The sequence below is a fragment of the Bos taurus genome, chromosome 21 (assembly GCF_002263795.3).
Source record: "Bos taurus isolate L1 Dominette 01449 registration number 42190680 breed Hereford chromosome 21, ARS-UCD2.0, whole genome shotgun sequence".
In the NCBI taxonomy this organism is placed as follows: Eukaryota; Metazoa; Chordata; class Mammalia; order Artiodactyla; family Bovidae; genus Bos; species Bos taurus.
Genome location: NC_037348.1, coordinates 19,168,903 through 19,186,446, shown reverse-complemented (window position 1 = coordinate 19,186,446; position 17,544 = coordinate 19,168,903). Strand labels below are relative to the sequence as shown.

Here is a 17,544-nt window from a genome sequence, read left to right as displayed (position 1 = left end):
GAAGCCCCCAAAATGTCTCCAGACATTGCCAAATGACCTCTGCGGGGCAAAATTGCCTCCAGTTGGGAACCACTGAATTCAAGAGACTAAAGTGGAGGGAATTAGAGTAGGTATAGGAGCCCGGGGTCACACTGAGGTGAGGCTGCAAGTCTTTGCGGGGCCAGCACCACCACACGCTCTGTGCCTGAGCAGACAAATGCGGGATCTGGGCTCCTGCTGACCTGTGTTCCTGGCACCGCTCTGAGTTCTCGAGCCCTCCACAGTGGTGGCAGGTGAGTGCGATGCTGCCCCTCGGATGGGCTGGTGCAGCCTGTCGTCCTGGGAGAGGGTGACCAGTGACTGCCCTGCTGGACAGGGCTCAAGGGCCTAACCTTCCTTTAAAAACATGATCATTCTTCTTGTTGTTTAGATGGTAAGTGGTGTCCCACTCTTTTTGTGACCCCCATGGACTGTAGCCCGCCGGGCTCCTCTGTCCATGGGATTCTCCAGGCAGGAATATTGGAGTGGGTTGCCATTTCCTTCACCAGGGGATCTTCCAGATCAGGAATAGAACCCGAGTCTCCTGCATTGGCAGGTGGATTCTTTACCACCGAGCTACCTGCGAAGCCCGCGATCATTTGTGATTCTTTTCCAGATGACAGAATCCATGCGCCATGCAAACAGCCTGGACAACCCAGAAAACCACACCAAAAGAAGTCACATGTGATTGTACTGGGCCAAGGGAACCACTGTTTACTACAGACCAAAGCCAAGCGGATCTCTCTCAGACTTGGTCTTATTTATTTATTATATTTTTAGAGCCTGCCTTTTCCACTTAAACTCACGGTCTCTGCATTAGCACAAAGCAGCCAGCAGAGTTACAACCCCTGGGGCTGGTACCAAGTGGTGAGTCACTGGGAAAGCTTGGCAGGCGCCCTGCCCATGTCAACGGCAAATGTCAGGCTGCACCTTCGTGGTTCTGCTCTTCCCTGAGAACCCGCTCGGCGCTGCCGTCTGTGCATCCTCTGACGCTGTTTATAATTTCAGCTCGAACAGTTTTCCTGGAGGTCATGGATGACAGGTTTACTGCCCCTCCACCCTTCTGCCACTCGGAGTTTTTATCAATGATGGCTGAGAAATGACAACTTCCAGAAGAACCAGGCTGCCCTTTTAGCATGAAAACTGAGAAGAGACTGCTTGGCCTCTATAGAAGTGAAAAGAATGAACATGTTAGCTGCTTAGTCATGTCCATATCTTTGTGACCCCACGGACTGTAACCCCCCGAAGGCTCCTCTGTCCATGGGATTTTCCAGACAAGAATACTGGAGTGGGTAGTCATTCCCTTCTCCAGGGGATCTTCCCAACCCAGGGATCAAACCCAGGTCTCCTCCACTGCAGGCTGATTCATTATGGTCTGAGCCATCAGGGAAGCCCAGCCCCTACAAAGCCTGAGGTTAAAAATAATCATCACAGTGGGCACTCCCTGAGGACTTACTCTGACCCCAGCTGCTGTAACGGCTTTTTAATGTAACGTGCAATCCTTACGTCCTTATGCTGGAGGTATTCTATTATTCCCATTTGACAGATGAAGAAACTGAGGCACAGACAAGTAAAGAAACCTGGACAGGGTCCCATAGATCGAGGTAGCGATGGAGATAGGATCTGTATCCTGGCAGTCAGGCTCTAGGCAGGGGTCAGCAACCTTTTTCTATGAAAGGCCAGAAAGTCAATATTTTAAGTGAGCTTCTGCGGCAATAACTCAACTCCATTTTTGCGGAGAAAAGTGGTCACAGACAAGAGTAAATGAGCAAATATGAACATGGAGATTTAAATTTCATATACTTTTCACATGTCACAAAATAGGATTCTACATTAGATTAAAAAAAAAACTGTTCTTATTTCTCAGGTTGTACGGAAATGGGTGGTGGGCTGGAGTTTGTAGTGGCTAACCCAACTTTGGAGCACCAACTCCTAATCACACATTTGCTATAAAAGTGCCATTCCCTGATGTAGGAAAATTCAGACTCAAAAAAAGATACAAGGGGCTATGTGGAATAGACAAGAGAGCCCTGTGCACCAAGGACTTCAGCCATCATCCTGCCGTGACTCTGCCGGGGAAGGTCATTTGTGGGCATAAGGACAGGAAGGCTGAGAGAAGTCAAGTACTTGAATGCAATAATGATTGACAACTCAGCCATAATAAAAACACATTTCTGGAATTCTAATGTGGGCTCAGAAAACTGATTTCATTTATTTAAACAACTTGATTGACAACTGCTTGTTGGGAGCGTGTGTGAAGCTGGGTTCCCATGAATGAATACCCGTCGGTAGGAACACTGCAATCTGTTAACACTTGGTGGCTTACATGGACTGAGTGGATACCCCGGGTTGGGGTGGGGCTGGCACAGGTCCTTCTGCTCCCTCTGGCCTTCCTTCTCAGCTGACATGGAGCCGGGGTCCCTGCCCTGGCGAACCCAAACTAAACAAACTGTCCTGGGGCCATGCGGCTTCCAGGGGAGAAGGCTTTGGAGAAGGAATTCAGTACCGACCTGGCCACCTGGCCCATGTCCCCAGCAGATGCTAATGTGTCTGGCTGCTTAGCAGGGGCTCCGAGAGAATGTGGTACAAAAAGGGCTCTTGGCATACCTTGTCGCTGCGCGGCTCTGAAATGCTTCCAGAGGCCCTGGCCACCGCCTCCCTGTGGCCTTCCTGGCTCTGGTCCCACCTGATGGCAGATGGCATAACCATGGGTAGGGTGGGGCCTGGGAGGGGATGTCTGGGGAAGGTGGCTGTCTTTTCTGTGCCTTGGGTATCACTGTCCCAGGGTGAGCTGTTGTGTCTTTCCCCTCCTCTCCAAGAGGATGCTTAGACTTTGGGGGCACTGATGGGAGAGTCAGATCCCAGGAGGGCAGTGCGAGGCCTTTTCCTGTGGCCCCCTGGAGCTCCTTGGGGTGGCAGGTGCATATGAATGGCCTCCTCTCAGATGACTTTGGAGCTGGAAAGGACCTTGGTAATCAATAGTCTAATGCAGAGGTCCCTAACCTCTGGGATCTAAAGCCTGATGATCTGAGGTGGAGCTGATGTAATAATAATAGAAATAAAGTGCATAATAAATGTAATACACTTGAATCATCCCCCAACCACCCACCCTCTCCAGTCGGTAGAAAAATTGTCTTCCATAAAACCAGTCCCTGGTGCCAAAAATGGTTGAGGACTGCTGGTCTAACGGTTCTCAATCTGGACCCCAAAGCAGTAATGTAGGATGTTTGTCCCTGGTGTTCTCTCTCTCTCTCTCTCTCTCTCTCTCTATATATATATATATACACCAAACAAAGGAAATAAAATCCATACCCATGACAAGCCCTTCCATGCTAACAGTACTTTCAAGAATTCCTTTGCTTTGGGCTGGAATTTATCTGCTGGGTGAGTCAGTGCTGGTTTATGCCCGTTGATAAAAAAAAACTCTGGTTAACAGTGATTTATATCTTGGATTGGTAAATCTGAGAAGATGAATTAATTATTGCTTAATAAGTGTGTGTGCTTGCTCGACACATGTTTAGGGAGCTAAGCATGAAATCTCTCGGGAGAAAGTTCTAAGAGAAAATCTTTGTGAAGAGATGGGGGAGAAACTGCTGATCTGGTGTAACCCTCTCCCCTTACAAATGAGGATACCAGAGGCCCAGAGTGTTGAGAGCTCATGCTCAAAGCCATGGCTGCTAAAGTCCCAGAGACAAAGCTGGAATCCGGCTCCTCTAATGCCAGCTTCCTGCTCTTTCCGTGACACCCAGGCGTTTGGTCATGCCTCCTTTGTGGAGTTGGTTCTGCCATATGAAGCCACTGATGTCCTTGACCAGATGAATTGGGTTGTGGTAACCAAAGGGGGCTTCCCTGGTGGCTCAGATGGTAAAGAATCTGCCTGCAATGCAAAAGACTCAGATTTGATCCCTGTGTCAGAAAGATCCCCTGGAGAAGGGAATGGCTACCCACTCCGGTATCCTTGCCTGGAGAATTCCATGGACAGTGGAGCCTGGCAAGTTACGGTCCATGGGGTTGCAAAGAGTCAGACATGACTAAGTGACTAACTTTCACTCTCATCCAAAGGGGGTCGTCAGTGTCTGGCCCCTAGGGGACCCTGCGGTGGTGTGTGTTCCTTCTGGGCTTTTCCACTCAAAAGCCATGTTCACGAAGCAAGCTCCCCCCAACCCCTTTAAAAAAAAATCACTTCATTTGTGTTGTTTCTGTGGGCAGGAATGTAGAAAATGAGCCTATTCTTAAAAAAAAAAAAAAAATTCCTAGAAGTTAAAAAGAACTAAAAGAGAATGGAAAGAAACTGAATTAGGAAGACCTGCAGGGAGATTGAATCTCAGGAATTTAAAGAGTAGTCTTTCTAGAGCCCAGGGGATGCGGGGGCATTAAGCGCTATCCATGGGCTCAGAACCTGGGATTCCCCCAGCAAGCCCATCAGCCAGGTGGTGTGTGTGGCCCCACGCAGAGAGAGAATGGAGCAGGCTCAGAGATCACTGGGGAGTTGGTGGAGAGCCTGGCTCGCGGGTGGCTGCTCCAGGATTTAAGCCCAGGTCTCTGGCACTAAAGCCAGCATCTTTCCGGTGATCCTTCTGCTGACCTGAACCTTGCCTCTCCTCCCTCCCTGCAGACACATAGAGAACTGGCGCGGTCTGCACACGCTCAACGCTGTGGACATGGAGCTCTATACTGGCCTCCAAAAGCTGTGAGTGCACCAGCTCCCGGTGGGGTGGGGGCAGGGGCCAGCCCATACGTAGTTCAGGCTTCGAGATACAACCTGAACCCACGTCCCCCGGGTTAGTGCTTTCCTCAGTCCCGTGCTGGACTGATGGTTCACAAGGAGCAGGGATATTTCCAGTCACCTCCTCCTTTGGATTCAGTGCGAGTGACTGCGGGGGAATTGGGTGGGGAAAGGGAGGAGGCTGCAGTGCTAGAGTTGCTGGACCAGAGTCTTATCCACTTGCCAGGATGGGCACATTTCTCACACTCACCCAGGTCCCAGTGGGATGTGAGCCCAAATCCTGCCCGCTCGTCCTGTGGTCCTGTCCCTCAACTGGACCACAAGTGATGACCGGCGATGAAGAGATGCATTCAGTTTACAGAGGCGACTGTTGTCCAGTCTTGGCCTCACTGCTGTCAGTCTTGGCCCAGAGCAGAGCTGTATTGCTACCCCGTAAGCTCTGCTGACCCTCTTTTCCTCTCTCTCTTCAGGACCATCAAGAACTCAGGACTTCGGAACATCCAGCCCAGAGCCTTTGCCAAGAACCCCCACTTGCGCTATATGTGAGTAGAGCTGGGTCCGGGCTGCAGGGAAGTTGGTGGGTGGGTGGGTGGGTGGGTGGGGACAGGCATACGGCAGGGAGAGAGTCCTGGGCGGTGAAGCCTGAGGCCTGAGATCTGGACCTGGCTTCGCTAGTGTGTGTCCTGGGGCAAGTCCCATCGCTTCTCTGGGCCTCGGATTTTTGCCCCTTAAGATGAGGGTTTTAGATTTGATGATCTCTGAGGTTCCTATTGGAAGGTAAAGCCTGAGACTAGGGAATTGGTTTACTTTTTATGATGAAATTTGCAACTTAATGGGAATGTAAATGAGAGGAAATTCCCCATATAAGTGTAGTGTGTGATGTGAATACTACTCTTCAGAGACCATTTGTAGGTCCGTAAGCGCGCGCGCGCGCGCGCGTGTGTGTGTGTGTGTGTGTGTGTGTGTGTGTTGGGGTGGGGTTGGCTGAGAGAAAGCAGGGCCAGGCCAAGTGTCACATCTAGATAGATCCTGGGTTCAGTGGCGAAAGGCTCTGAAAAGCAGAGACACCAGTATATAAAGTCACACAGCTTTGGGACGCGCTTGAGGTGACCCGGCTCTGCTGGGATCCTGTCTGTCTGAGCCTCCTCCTCCCGCCTCTCCCCTCCCACCACTGTCGTGTGTGATGGTGGTGGGACCTCCGCAGGCTCAGCTCTGCCTAGCCCTGTGCAGATGGAATCTCACGAACTTAGTGCTTCCTCTCTAAGCCTAATTCTGGGCTGAAGACTCTGGGGTTTGATGGGAGGACTGCCATTTCCTGGGGAGAGACAGGCTCGAAAGGAAACCTGGAGCCAGCAATTAGGGAAAGTGCTAACACACTGCACCCGTGGGGGTCCTTGGTGTTCGGTCAGGTCTTTGCAGATGGTGGCCATCTTGGACATCTATGGGGCATGTTCTCCAAGAGCAGACATTCCATAGTAACCAGCAGGGTGGAGTTGACTGTATTTGGCCAGAAAATGGAGGAATGGTATGCAGACGAATCTTTCCTTCGGCCACCTGAGAGTTGCTCTGGTGCAGGCACTTTGGACTTGAAGGGCATCAGGCTGAATAGGAATCTCACAGGAAGAGACAGAGCATCCAAGGGAAGTGGAGGGGAGGTGGAGGACGAGAAAAGATCGTGGAGAATTGTGGTGGGCTGTTGTTTCTCCTTTGGGGGGTCCTGGCCTCACCCCTGGGCCTTTGTGTGTTTTTCCAAACACCTAGTGAATGCTTAGGGCTTCCCTGGTGGCTCAGCAGTAAAGAATTCACCTGCCAATGCAGGAGACACAGGAGATGTGGGTTCCATCCCTGGGTTGGGAAGATCCCCTGGAGGAGAGCATGGCTACATACTCCAGTATTCTTGCCTGGAGAATCCCGTGGACAGAGGAGCCTGGTGGGCTACAGATCATAGAGTTGCAATAGAGTTGGACATGACTAAATTGACTGAGCATGAGTGAGGGCTTGATAAGTATTTTTATTTTTGAAATCAGTTATGGCCACCTGACGGAGGAGCCTGGTAGGCTGTAGTCCATGGGGTCGCGAAGAGTCGGACACGACTGAGCGACTTCACTTTCATGCATTGGAGAAGGCAGTGGCAACCCACTCCAGTGTTCTTGCCTGGAGAATCCCAGGGACGGGGGAGCCTGATGGGCTGCTGTCTCTGGGGTCGCACAGAGTTGGACATGACTGAAGCGACTTAGCAGCAGCAGCTTTGTGCTGAACTTTCTTTCCTCCCTTTGGACATGGCACACTGCAGGGCCATTACTCAGGGTCTTATGTAGTAGCCATGGGGGACCGAGTCCCCCTCTATGCCCCACCACAGCTGTCTCAATTATTTGTTGCCCCCTTGCCCTAGCAGCCATGAAATTAAAAGACGCTTACTCCTTGGAAGGAAAGTTATGACCAACCTAGACAGTATATTAAAAAGCAGAGATATTACTTTGCCAGCAAAGGTCCATCTAGTCAAGGCTGTGGTTTTTCCAGTAGTCATGTATGGATGTGAGAGTTGGACTATAAAGAAAGGTGAACACCGAAGAATTGATGCTTTTGAACTGTGGTGTTGGAGAAGACTCTTGAGAGTCCCTTGGACTGCAAGGAGATCCAACCAGTCCATTCTGAAGGACATCAGTCCTGAATATTCATGGAAGGACTGATGCTGAAGCTGAATCTCCAATACTTTGGCCACTTCATGCGAAGAGTTGACTCATTGGAAAAGACCCTGATGCTGGGAGGGATTGGGAGCAGGAGGAGAAGGGGACGACAGAGGATGAGATGGCTGGATGGCATCACCAGCTTGATGGACATGGGTTTGGGTGAACTCTGGGAATTGGTGATGGACAGGGAGGCCTGGCAGGCTGCAATTCATGGGGTCACGAAGAGTCGAACACGACTGAGCGACTGAACTGAACTGAACTGCCCTAGTTGAGCCTCTGTGGTGGGATTCTCCTGATGTGTGTTCTTTGCAGCTGGGGGTGTAGCTGGGACCAGAGGAGGGTCTTGGACCAGATGTTGCAGGTGTTTATTTTACTGGGGATTTGACTTTCCATGTAAACTGTCCCAGGGGACGAAGCTTTTGACCTCTGAGAAGTCTCCTTTTCATACTAACTCATATGAGGGTCACAGAGCCAAATGCCCACAGAAGACCAATGGGGACAGTGGGAACTGGGGACCACGTGTTCCCTCTTAGGGCCGGCCTGTAAACAGTTCTAGCAGACTGCTGCTGTAAGGAGGTGGGGCCTTGGGTTGCCAGATTTACTGTGGTTTTTTTTTTTTTTTCCCCAAGAAGAGCTGGAGGTTTAGTGAAACCTCTCAAATTTTAAATACTGGCACTAAAAATAAAACCTTTCAACACCATGGGCCAGGCAACATCACACTGTGGACAGAATGTGACATAGGGAATGCCAACTTGGGGGCCGGGGTCAGACTTGGGGGACAGAAGCTGCCTGCATGGGAGAGGCTCTGTCCTTTTAGACGGCAGTGGCTTGGTGCTCAGAATCTGCCTGCGCACCTATCAGCTGCAGCTCTCCAGGCATTTGAGAGGGTTTTCAGACGTGTCACATGTCCAAGGGCCACAGAGGTGGGGGGAGGCATGCAGCTTGGGTTCCAGGTATCTCTGAAGTGGGTTGTACTAGAACTTGTCTTTGAATTACCCTTGAGATCCCTGAAGAGGGCTGTGACCCACCATCTCTTTTGAGATGATCCGGGTCTGCTGGCAGTGACAGGCTGGTGGGGCTTTGCAAGATTCCCCAAGGCTTTAGGGGCAGGAAGGATATCAATGGAATAGGTTCTGATGATACCAGTGAACCTGCCCATGACCTTGGGCCCCGTTTCCTCCTAGACACACTGGCCAGCTCTTTCCCAGGTGTTGTGGTTGGCTGCAAAAGGATCAAGAGTGAGATAGACAGGTCACCGTCAGTCCAACTCCAGTTTGGGCCTGTCTGCATATTAGGGATGAGCTGGCTGCTCAGATCCACGTGATAGGGTCAGCATCTGGCCCAGGGGCTGCTGGAGGAGGAGCCTGGGGGTCCCAGAGAGGAAAGTCAAGAGGTCCAGCCACGTGCACTGGCTTCATCGATGGGTTCACTTACTAACTTTCCCATTTACAGAGACATGTCCCACATCTCGACTGAGTGAATTTCCCGGCAGCTCTGGGACAATTTCTCCTGGCAAATGGGCAAGGTTTCTCTGCTCTCTCACATGTCTTCTATTTCTGTCCTCTAAGTGCATTTACAAGTTTTCAGGCCCCAGCTGAGCAATCACAAGATGGTCACTTACTCCAGCACTAATTGCCGAGCTCTGGCTTGGTGGCTTTTTTCCCTGCTTCTTCTTCTTTTTTTTTTTTTTTAGGGTAATGGCTAAGTCTTTTCTTCTCCCCTTCTGTACACAATAAGAGGCAGGAGGTGAAATCATTGCCTTCTGTACCGATGTCAAGTTATCCAAGTTGTTCTGATTGGTTCAGCTGTCCCGCACCTCTAAGCTGCTGTTGCATTAGTCATAATACTCTCTCATGCCAGAAAATGAGCCAGCCATATGAAGGCCAAATTGTCTGCCACAAAGAAGGCTGGAGACTAGGACTCTTCAAGGTTTATGAGTGACTGAGCATCTCTTTTCGACCGCGTCTGTCTTTTTTGTCTTTTACTGAGTGTGAAAAACTAAATACTGATTTATATACATTTGAGAGACTGGAATATTCTTGACCCTTATATATCCTTTCCTTGGTGAAAGATTTTGGATTTTGAATTCTTAAGGATAAGGATTTTCCAAATAGATCATTGGAGCCACTATTTGCTCATCTGTAAAATAGGTGTAATGAAGGTGCCTGTTCTAGTGATAGGATATGATAAAGATTTATGATAGGAGGCACATACAGCACTTAGCCCAGTGCCGGTAAATAGTGTTTATAAATGCAAGCTGCTAATAGTGATGGAATTACTGTTATTACTGGGGTGGTGATCCTCGAATCAATGAGGAGAGATAATACAGCTTTGATGGCGATTATGACCACTTCTTTATTAAAGGAAAAGCTGGATTTCTGTCCTGTGTCTCTCTGATGACTTTAGGACTCCAGTCTACACTCTCTCTGATGATTTTAAGACTCCAGTCTACACTCTCTCTGATGACTTTCTTCCTTGAATGCTGATTGATGAACAAACCCTGATAGATCCTCTATAGTCTCCATTTAGTCCGTCTTGCTCTAGTTTGGGGATCCCTAACCTTTTTGGTACCAGGCACTGGTTTCATTGGTTTCGTGGAAGATAATTTTTCTATGGACAAGACAAGGGGCTGGAGGGATGGAGTGTGCAACCAAGATCCCTCAAATGCGCTGTTCACAGCAGGATTTGCGGTGCTATGAGAATCTGATGCTGCCACTCCGCTGACAGGAGGCGGAGCTCGGTCGTAGTGTGAGTGATGGGGGACTGGCTGTAAATACAGATGAAGCTTCCCTTGCTCACCCGCTGCTCTCCCGGTTCCTAACCACAGACCGGAACCCACTGGGGACTCCTGATTTAGACTGTGTGCACACCCTTCTTACCCCTGTTAGTTTCAGAAAGGATCCAACCAGTGGCAACTGGTGAGCTTACACTTTGTTGATTTCCATCTCACTTGAGACCACACCCACCAGGACCACAGAATTTGGATTGCTTGCTGAGTGCTCTAACCTCACCTCCTGCAGCAGACTCTTCTCTTCCTTTCTGTGGTTAAGTCTTCTCTGGGATGGCTCACATACATAACAGATAGCCGCAGTTTGGAGTCCGCATAAGCAGAGTCATGACAGTGTCTACCTAAGACCTGCATGCAAATGATGGTACTTGCTTTCATCTGTAGAGCACTGCCTGGTTTCAAAGTAATTTCTCCTATATTATCTGCAAGGGAACATTTCATGCAAAGATGGGGTCGATAAAGGACAGAAATGGTATGGACCTAACAGAAAGCAGAAGATATTAAGAAGAGGTGGCAAGAATACACAGAAGAACTGTACAAAAAAGAGCTTCATGACGCAGATAATCACGATGGTGTGATCACTCACCTGGAGCCAGATATCCTGGAATGTGAAGTCAAGTGGGCCTTAGAAAGCATCACTATGAACAAAGCTAGTGGAGGTGATGGAATTCCAGTTGAGCTATTCCAAATCCTGAAAGAGGATGCTGTGACAGTGCTCCACTCAATATTCCAGCAAATGTGGAAAACTCAGCAGTGGCCACAGGACTGGAAAAGGTCAGTTTTCATTCCAATCCCAAAGAAAGGCAATGCCAAAGAATGCTCAAACTACTGCACAATTGCACTCATCTCACACGCTAGTAAAGTAATGCTCAAAATTCTCCAAGCCAGGCTTCAGCAATATGTGAACCATGAACTTCCAGATGTTCAAGCTGGATTTAGAAAAGGCAGAGGAACCAGAGACCAAATTGCCAACATCCGCTGGATCATCGAAAAAGCAAGAGAGTTCCAGAAAAACATCTATTTCTGCTTTATTGACTATGCCAAAGCTTTTGACTGTGTGGATCACAATAAACTGTGGAAAAGTCTTCAAGAGATGGGAATACCAGACCACCTGACCTGCCTCTTGAGAAATTTGTATGCAGGTCTGGAAGCAACAGTTAGAACTGAACATGGAACAACAGACTGGTTCCAAATAGGAGAAGGATTTCGTCAAGGCTGTATATTGTCACCCTGCTTATTTAACTTATATGCAGAGTACATCATGAGAAACGCTGGACTAGAAGAAGCACAAGCTGGAATCAAGATTGCCGGGAGAAATGTCAATAACCTCAGATATGCAGATGACACCACCCTTATGGCAGAAAGTAAAGAGGAACTAAAAAGCCTCTTGATGAAGGTGAAAGAGGAGAGTGAAAAAGTTGGCTTAAAGCTCAATATTCAGAAAACGAAGATCATAGCATCTGGTCCCATCACTTCATGGCAAATAGATGGGGAAACAGTGGAAACAGTGTCAGACTTTATTTTTTTGGGCTCCAAAATCACTGCAGATGGTGATTGCAGCCATGAAAATAAAAGACGCTTACTCCTTGGAAGGAAAGTTATGACCAACCTAGATAGCATATTGAAAAGCAGAGACATTACTTTGCCAACAAAGGTCCGTCTAGTCAAGGCTATGGTTTTTCCAGTGGTCATGTATGGCTGTGAGAGTTGGACTGTGAAGAAAGCTGAGCGCCAAAGAATTGATGCTTTTGAACTGTGGTGTTGGAGAAGACTCTTGAGAGTCCCTTGGACTGCAAGGAGATCCAACCAGTCCATTCTGAAGGAGATCAGCCCTGGGATTTCTTTGGAAGGAATGATGCTAAAGCTGAAACTCCAGTACTTTGGCCACCTCATGCGAAGAGTTGACTCATTGGAAAAGACTGTGATACTGGGAGGGATTGGGGGCAGGAGGAGAAGGGGATGACAGAGGATGAGATGGCTGGATGGCATCACTGACTCGATGGACGTGAGTCTGAGTGAACTCCGGGAGTTGGTGATGGACAGGGAAGCCTCGTGTGCTGCGATTCATGGGGTCGCATAGAGTCGGATGCGACTGAACTGAACTGAACTGAACTGAATCCCTTTACCATCCTGGGTGGGGGAGTGTGGTAGGCAGCCTTCCTTTATAGCCTGAAAGACAGATCCAGGGAGGGCCTGTTTTATAAATAGCAGAAATACAGCTGCACTGAAGTCTTCTGGTTCTCTTTACAAGAATCTTTCTCCTGTGGTTCATGGACTGGAAGGGACAATGTTTTTCAATGATGCAATTAAAAAATTTCATTTTTACAAAATCGCATTAAAAAATGCAGGTATATGAGGAGAAGGGGAAAGACTAATACTGATTAAGAACTTACTATGTGCCAAAGACTGGACCTGCTGCTTTGGCAAATATAATCTCACTCCTCACGGTGACTTTTAAGTTTGGGCTCCCCATCCCCATTTCATAGATGAGAACACTGAAACTCAGAAGTCATAACTGAGTTTCCCCAAGGTCACGTAGTGATTAGTGGTACAACCAGGATTTGGACTCTGATCCTTTAGGCTCTAAAGTCCATGGGCTTTTCTACTCCCTTGGCATGTTTTGTTTCTCTGTCAAGCTTTCACAGCAACAATTCCTTGTGGTGGTGGGGGGGGGAGAGTCTTTAAAGTTTTATTAGAGAGCAGCCATTTCCCCGGGGGTATTTAGCACCATCCATCCTCAAAGAACTCCCGTTTAGAAAGCTCCATTTCATTTATTTTCCTATTCAGGTCAAATCCTATAACAACAGCTACATTATGACCTGAATATCTTTGTTGTAAAAGATTTCTTAACGTTAGCCTGTGGCCCACTTATTTCCAAGAATATGTAATGTAAGATTCCAGCAAGCCAAGAGAATTTATTTAATCCCTTAGACTGGTTGTGATGGGACCTTTCTTGTGTTCAGTTGGTTGATTTCTCCCCCTAAAGCTCTGAATGTCACACTAAGTTATTCCTCTGCAAATGTCTGTGGGATCTTCCCCCTGAGAGAGCCAGCCTGGAGCTGATCTGTATGGGAGCAGGATGGGGTGGGGAGGGGAGAGTGTCCTGATTTGGGCATGATTATTGTGTTGATTGTGGGCATGTCAATTGTGTTATGTTCACAAGGAATGAAAGTCAGCAGCACTGGGCAGATAGGATTAGAGGAAGTGGCCAGGGTCCCTGCCCTTTCAGCGATACATCTGAGCTGGCAGCACATTTTTCTGGAGACCGCTGGGGTGAACACTTGGTGAGATGGATTTATGATGTGTTGTAAACCACTCGGTGTTCTGTCTCCTTGAAATAACCACTGTAGTCTGGGTCTAAGACAGTGTGCAGATATTGTATCAGTAGACTTGTGCCTCTCGGCCTGCCCTTTACTTCTGCGCTGACTTTTCTCCAAGTCCCAGAGGGCTTGTAACTGGCACACTTGTCCCCAGATCTCTTCTCCACGCATGCCCTTCCTTTTACGTAGAGAACTTAGCCATTGGGCATTGTGTAGTAACAGTCAGGAATGTAGGCTTTGGAGACAGAAAGACCAAAGTTCCAATCCTGTATCTTCCCTGTACAACTTTGGGATGTTAGGCAAGCTGATGAACTTCCGTGAGCTTTGAAGGGAGTGTAAGAGTTCCCACTTCGTGAGATTGTTCTGAGCTTTAAATGAGACAATGCTTCAAAAGTGCTTAAGATGGTGCTTTACAAAAGACTCAATATTTTCTTTGCTGCTATTAATGACTTCTTCCTTGTTGGTGGTCTCTGATTTCACAGAATCATGGATAGTTAAAAGCGGAAGGGGCGTTAGCACTAAACCCCTAACTTTATATTCCTCACCTTGCTCCCATCCTGGCCCTTTGGACTCATAAATCAAGCTGCCTGGCTGGCATCTTTACTTGGGTGGTTAACACACAAGACAGACTCAACTTGGCCAAAACAGAATTCTTTATTTCATTCCCCGTCCTGACTCCAAGCCCTCAATGTTTCTTGTTTCCCTGAATGGTACCATCCACCAGATCGCTGAGGCCAGAACCTTAAGAGTCATTTCTGACTCCTCTTCCCTTTCCCTGCCCTGCTCCACCCTTCTACCATTCAGTCCGCAAGTGCATAGGCTGCTTTATATCCATCCACTCTCTCTCCCTCCACATAGGCTGTCTTGATGCAAACCACCGTCCTCTCCTCTGGCTCTATGATAACAGCCTCCTAACTGGTTTTATTTCATCCATTTTGTCCCCTGCATTTGATTCCCAACACAGTTGCCGGAGTGATATTTTAAACACATAGATCTGATTGTATCCCTGTACTGCTTAAAGCCCTCCAATTACTTCCCTCCTTACTGACAATAAAGGCTAAACCTCTCACTGTGGCCCGGGGACTTGAGTTGATTTGGTGTCCGACTCCCTCTCTGCTTCCCTTGCACTCTTCTCCCTGCCCCTCCGCTGCAGCCTGGGAACCTTTCTTTCAGTCCTTTCAACGCACCGAGCTCATGGGCCTCCTTGGAGGGCTGGTGCTTGCTGGTGCATCCTGCGTGAATCCCTCTCCCTAGCTCGCTGCAGTGTTCGCTCCTCCTCCTCATTTCCCCCAATGACCTCTCAGCAAATCGTCTCTAGCCTCCCATCAGAGTGGCCTTTCTTCACCTCACTCTTCGCTACACTGTTTCCTCAGCCCTTATTACTTCTGATGATCTGAAGGCATGCGTTGTTTTCAGTCGCTAAGTCGTGTCCAGCTCTCTGCGACCCCATGGACTGCAGCGCACCAAGCTTCCTTTTACCAGTCCTTCACTGTCTCTCTCAGAGTTGGCTCATATTCGTCTCCATTGAATCGGTGATGCCATCCAACCATCTCATCCTCTGCTGCCCTCTTCTCCTGCTGCCTTCAATCTTTCCCAGCATCAGGGTCTTTTCCAGTGAGTCGACTCTTTGCATCAGGTTGCCAAGGTATTGGAGCTTCAGCTTCAACAGCAGTCCTTCCAATGAGGCTGACTTCATTTAGGATTGACTGATTTGATCTCTTTGTAGTCCAAGGGACTCTCAAGCGTATCCCATTTTCATTTATTTACTTGTTTATGCTCTGGCTCCCCCACTAGAATGAACTTCCACAGAGCAGAGACTTGGCTCCCGTGCCTAGAAGAATGCCTGTCGCATGGGCAGTGGTCCTTGGCTGTTTGTTGAGTGTGTGAGTGATGCTAATCTGCCTTGATCATTCTATGGAATTTCTTCCCATAAGAAGCCTTGCACATACATGCACTGTTTCTCACGCATTTTCAGGAATTTGCAGACTTCCCTTGAATCCTGGGTTAAGAACTGTTTCCAAGTGTGTCCCAGAAAGAGGTGTGTAGTTTCTGGGATGTAAGGATTATACCTAGCAGGTCTTGGCCATTTAAAAAATATTATACCAAAAGCAATGAATGAAATTTATGTTATGTCATATTCTCATGGGCATAAAAGAATGCCTTAATAGTTTAAAATATTGAGTATAGTTCTGATAAATCAGGAATATAGTGGTTCAGGATTTCTTTTTGGGATGATGAGAAAATGTTCCAAAACGGATTATAGTGAGGGTTCCACAACTCTATGAATATACCAGAAACCAGCGACTTGTACATTTAATCAGGTGCCTTGTATGTAAATTGTATATCAATAAAACTGATGAGTGTGTATGTGTGTGTATGCGCACGTGCATTCACGTCCCTCCTAGCAGAAGCTTTCAGAGCCTGTGTGTGGTCCATCGTGTCTCTTTGCCCTCTGTCACGGGACAGAGGGTGTTAATGTTCCAGACGGAGGCTGTTCCATTAGCCTGAGTCTTGCTGGGGAGGTGATGGGAGCGAAGCCACAGCTGACATGCTGTGGACTTGGAGTATGGGAAAGAAGGAAACTTTTGCTGTGGTTTAAAATAAAAGAGAGAGAAAAGGATAAACCAGGAACTCATGGCAGTAGCTGTAACCAGCTGTGCCCAGGTGGGCTGCCAGGAATGCACACTCACTCTTGGTGCCTTAGCTGCCATCCTGTTCCTTTCGATCTTCCTCAAGAGAGGGTCTCAGGACACAAGTGAGATGGCTTTGGACCTTCTCTAATTTATATGTATAAAGAAGAAAATCATAAGCAAGTAATGTTTCTTTTATTATTGGAGGATAATTATGTCACAATGTTGTTAGTTTCTGCTGTACGGTGAAATGAATCAGCTATACGTATACACACACCCCCTTCCTCTTGAGCCTCCCTGCCACTTCCCGCACCCCATCCCACCCCACCTAGCTCATCACAGAGCCCCGAGCTGAGCTCCCTGTGCGGTAGAGCCGCTTCCCACTAGCTGTCGGTTTTACACAGGGCAGTGTGTATATGTCAGTGCTACCTTCTCAGTTCATCCCCTGTCTCCTTCCCCCGCTGTGTCCACATGTCCACTGTCTAATCTCTGTCTCCATTCCTGCCCTACACATAGGTTCATCTGTACTATTTTTCCAGATTCCACATATATGCATTATGCATTATTGATGACAAAGGTGTGACCACTCACACCTTTGAAGCTCTGTACTTTCTCCAGTCTTTGAACACAAGGCAATGGAGGGGCCGCTGGTTTAGCCTGTAAGTGTGATTGTGGATCAGGGTTGGAGCATCTGAGGAGGCTTCCTGGAGGAGGTGTGGGTTTGGATGGGTGGACAGCCTACTCATGGCACAGGGGCTGCCGCTCACTGCAGGGTGAGTACAGACCTTCTCCAAAGGTCTTCCTTCGGAGGACCTTCCAAATTATTTTGGAATTTCTCCCAGAGCTGTGTAGACACATGTTCATGGTTCCAGGCCATCATGTCTGGTCAGCAGGTAAACACTGAAAGAATTCCAAAGGAACAGAATTTTGAAATGGAGCCATGTGTCAAGGCAGTGGGATTTTTGCAGATCTAATATTGTGGGAAGCGCGAGTCAGTGGTGTGTCTGGGTGGTGATCCGGAGTGGAGAAGATGCTGAACTCTGGGTCCATGTCTGAGTGCGGGGAAGGACTTGGCCCTTGACTGGCTGTCAGCTGTGAGAGGTACTCTTTGCTATGACAGTACTACTGGCTGACCATACCTTACATGTGATTTTGCCCTTTTTCTGCATTATCTGTGACCCTCGATAAGCTGTGTAACCCATTTAATCTGTTTTCACATCTGTAAAGGAGGCAATGTTGTAAAGGCCCAGTCTGGGCCTCGTTGAATTTTAGGAAATTCTTTCTGGAAGAAAGTGTTAGTCAGTCGTGTCCATCTCTTTGCAACCCCATGGACTGTAGCCCATCAGGCTCTTTATTCATGGAATTCTAGCCA

General features: G+C 48.2%; 1 protein-coding gene across 13 annotated transcripts in view; it reads left to right on the top strand.

The window, feature by feature from the left end:
• The window catches only part of NTRK3 (neurotrophic receptor tyrosine kinase 3), a 439,365-nt gene that overhangs the window by 73,781 nt on the left and 348,040 nt on the right, over nt 1–17,544 (top strand). For all 13 annotated transcript variants that reach the window (XM_059879136.1, XM_059879141.1, XM_059879137.1 and 10 more), the window contains 2 exon segments: nt 4,634–4,708; nt 5,215–5,286. In XM_059879136.1, coding sequence (XP_059735119.1) covers nt 4,634–4,708; nt 5,215–5,286 — 147 coding nt within the window.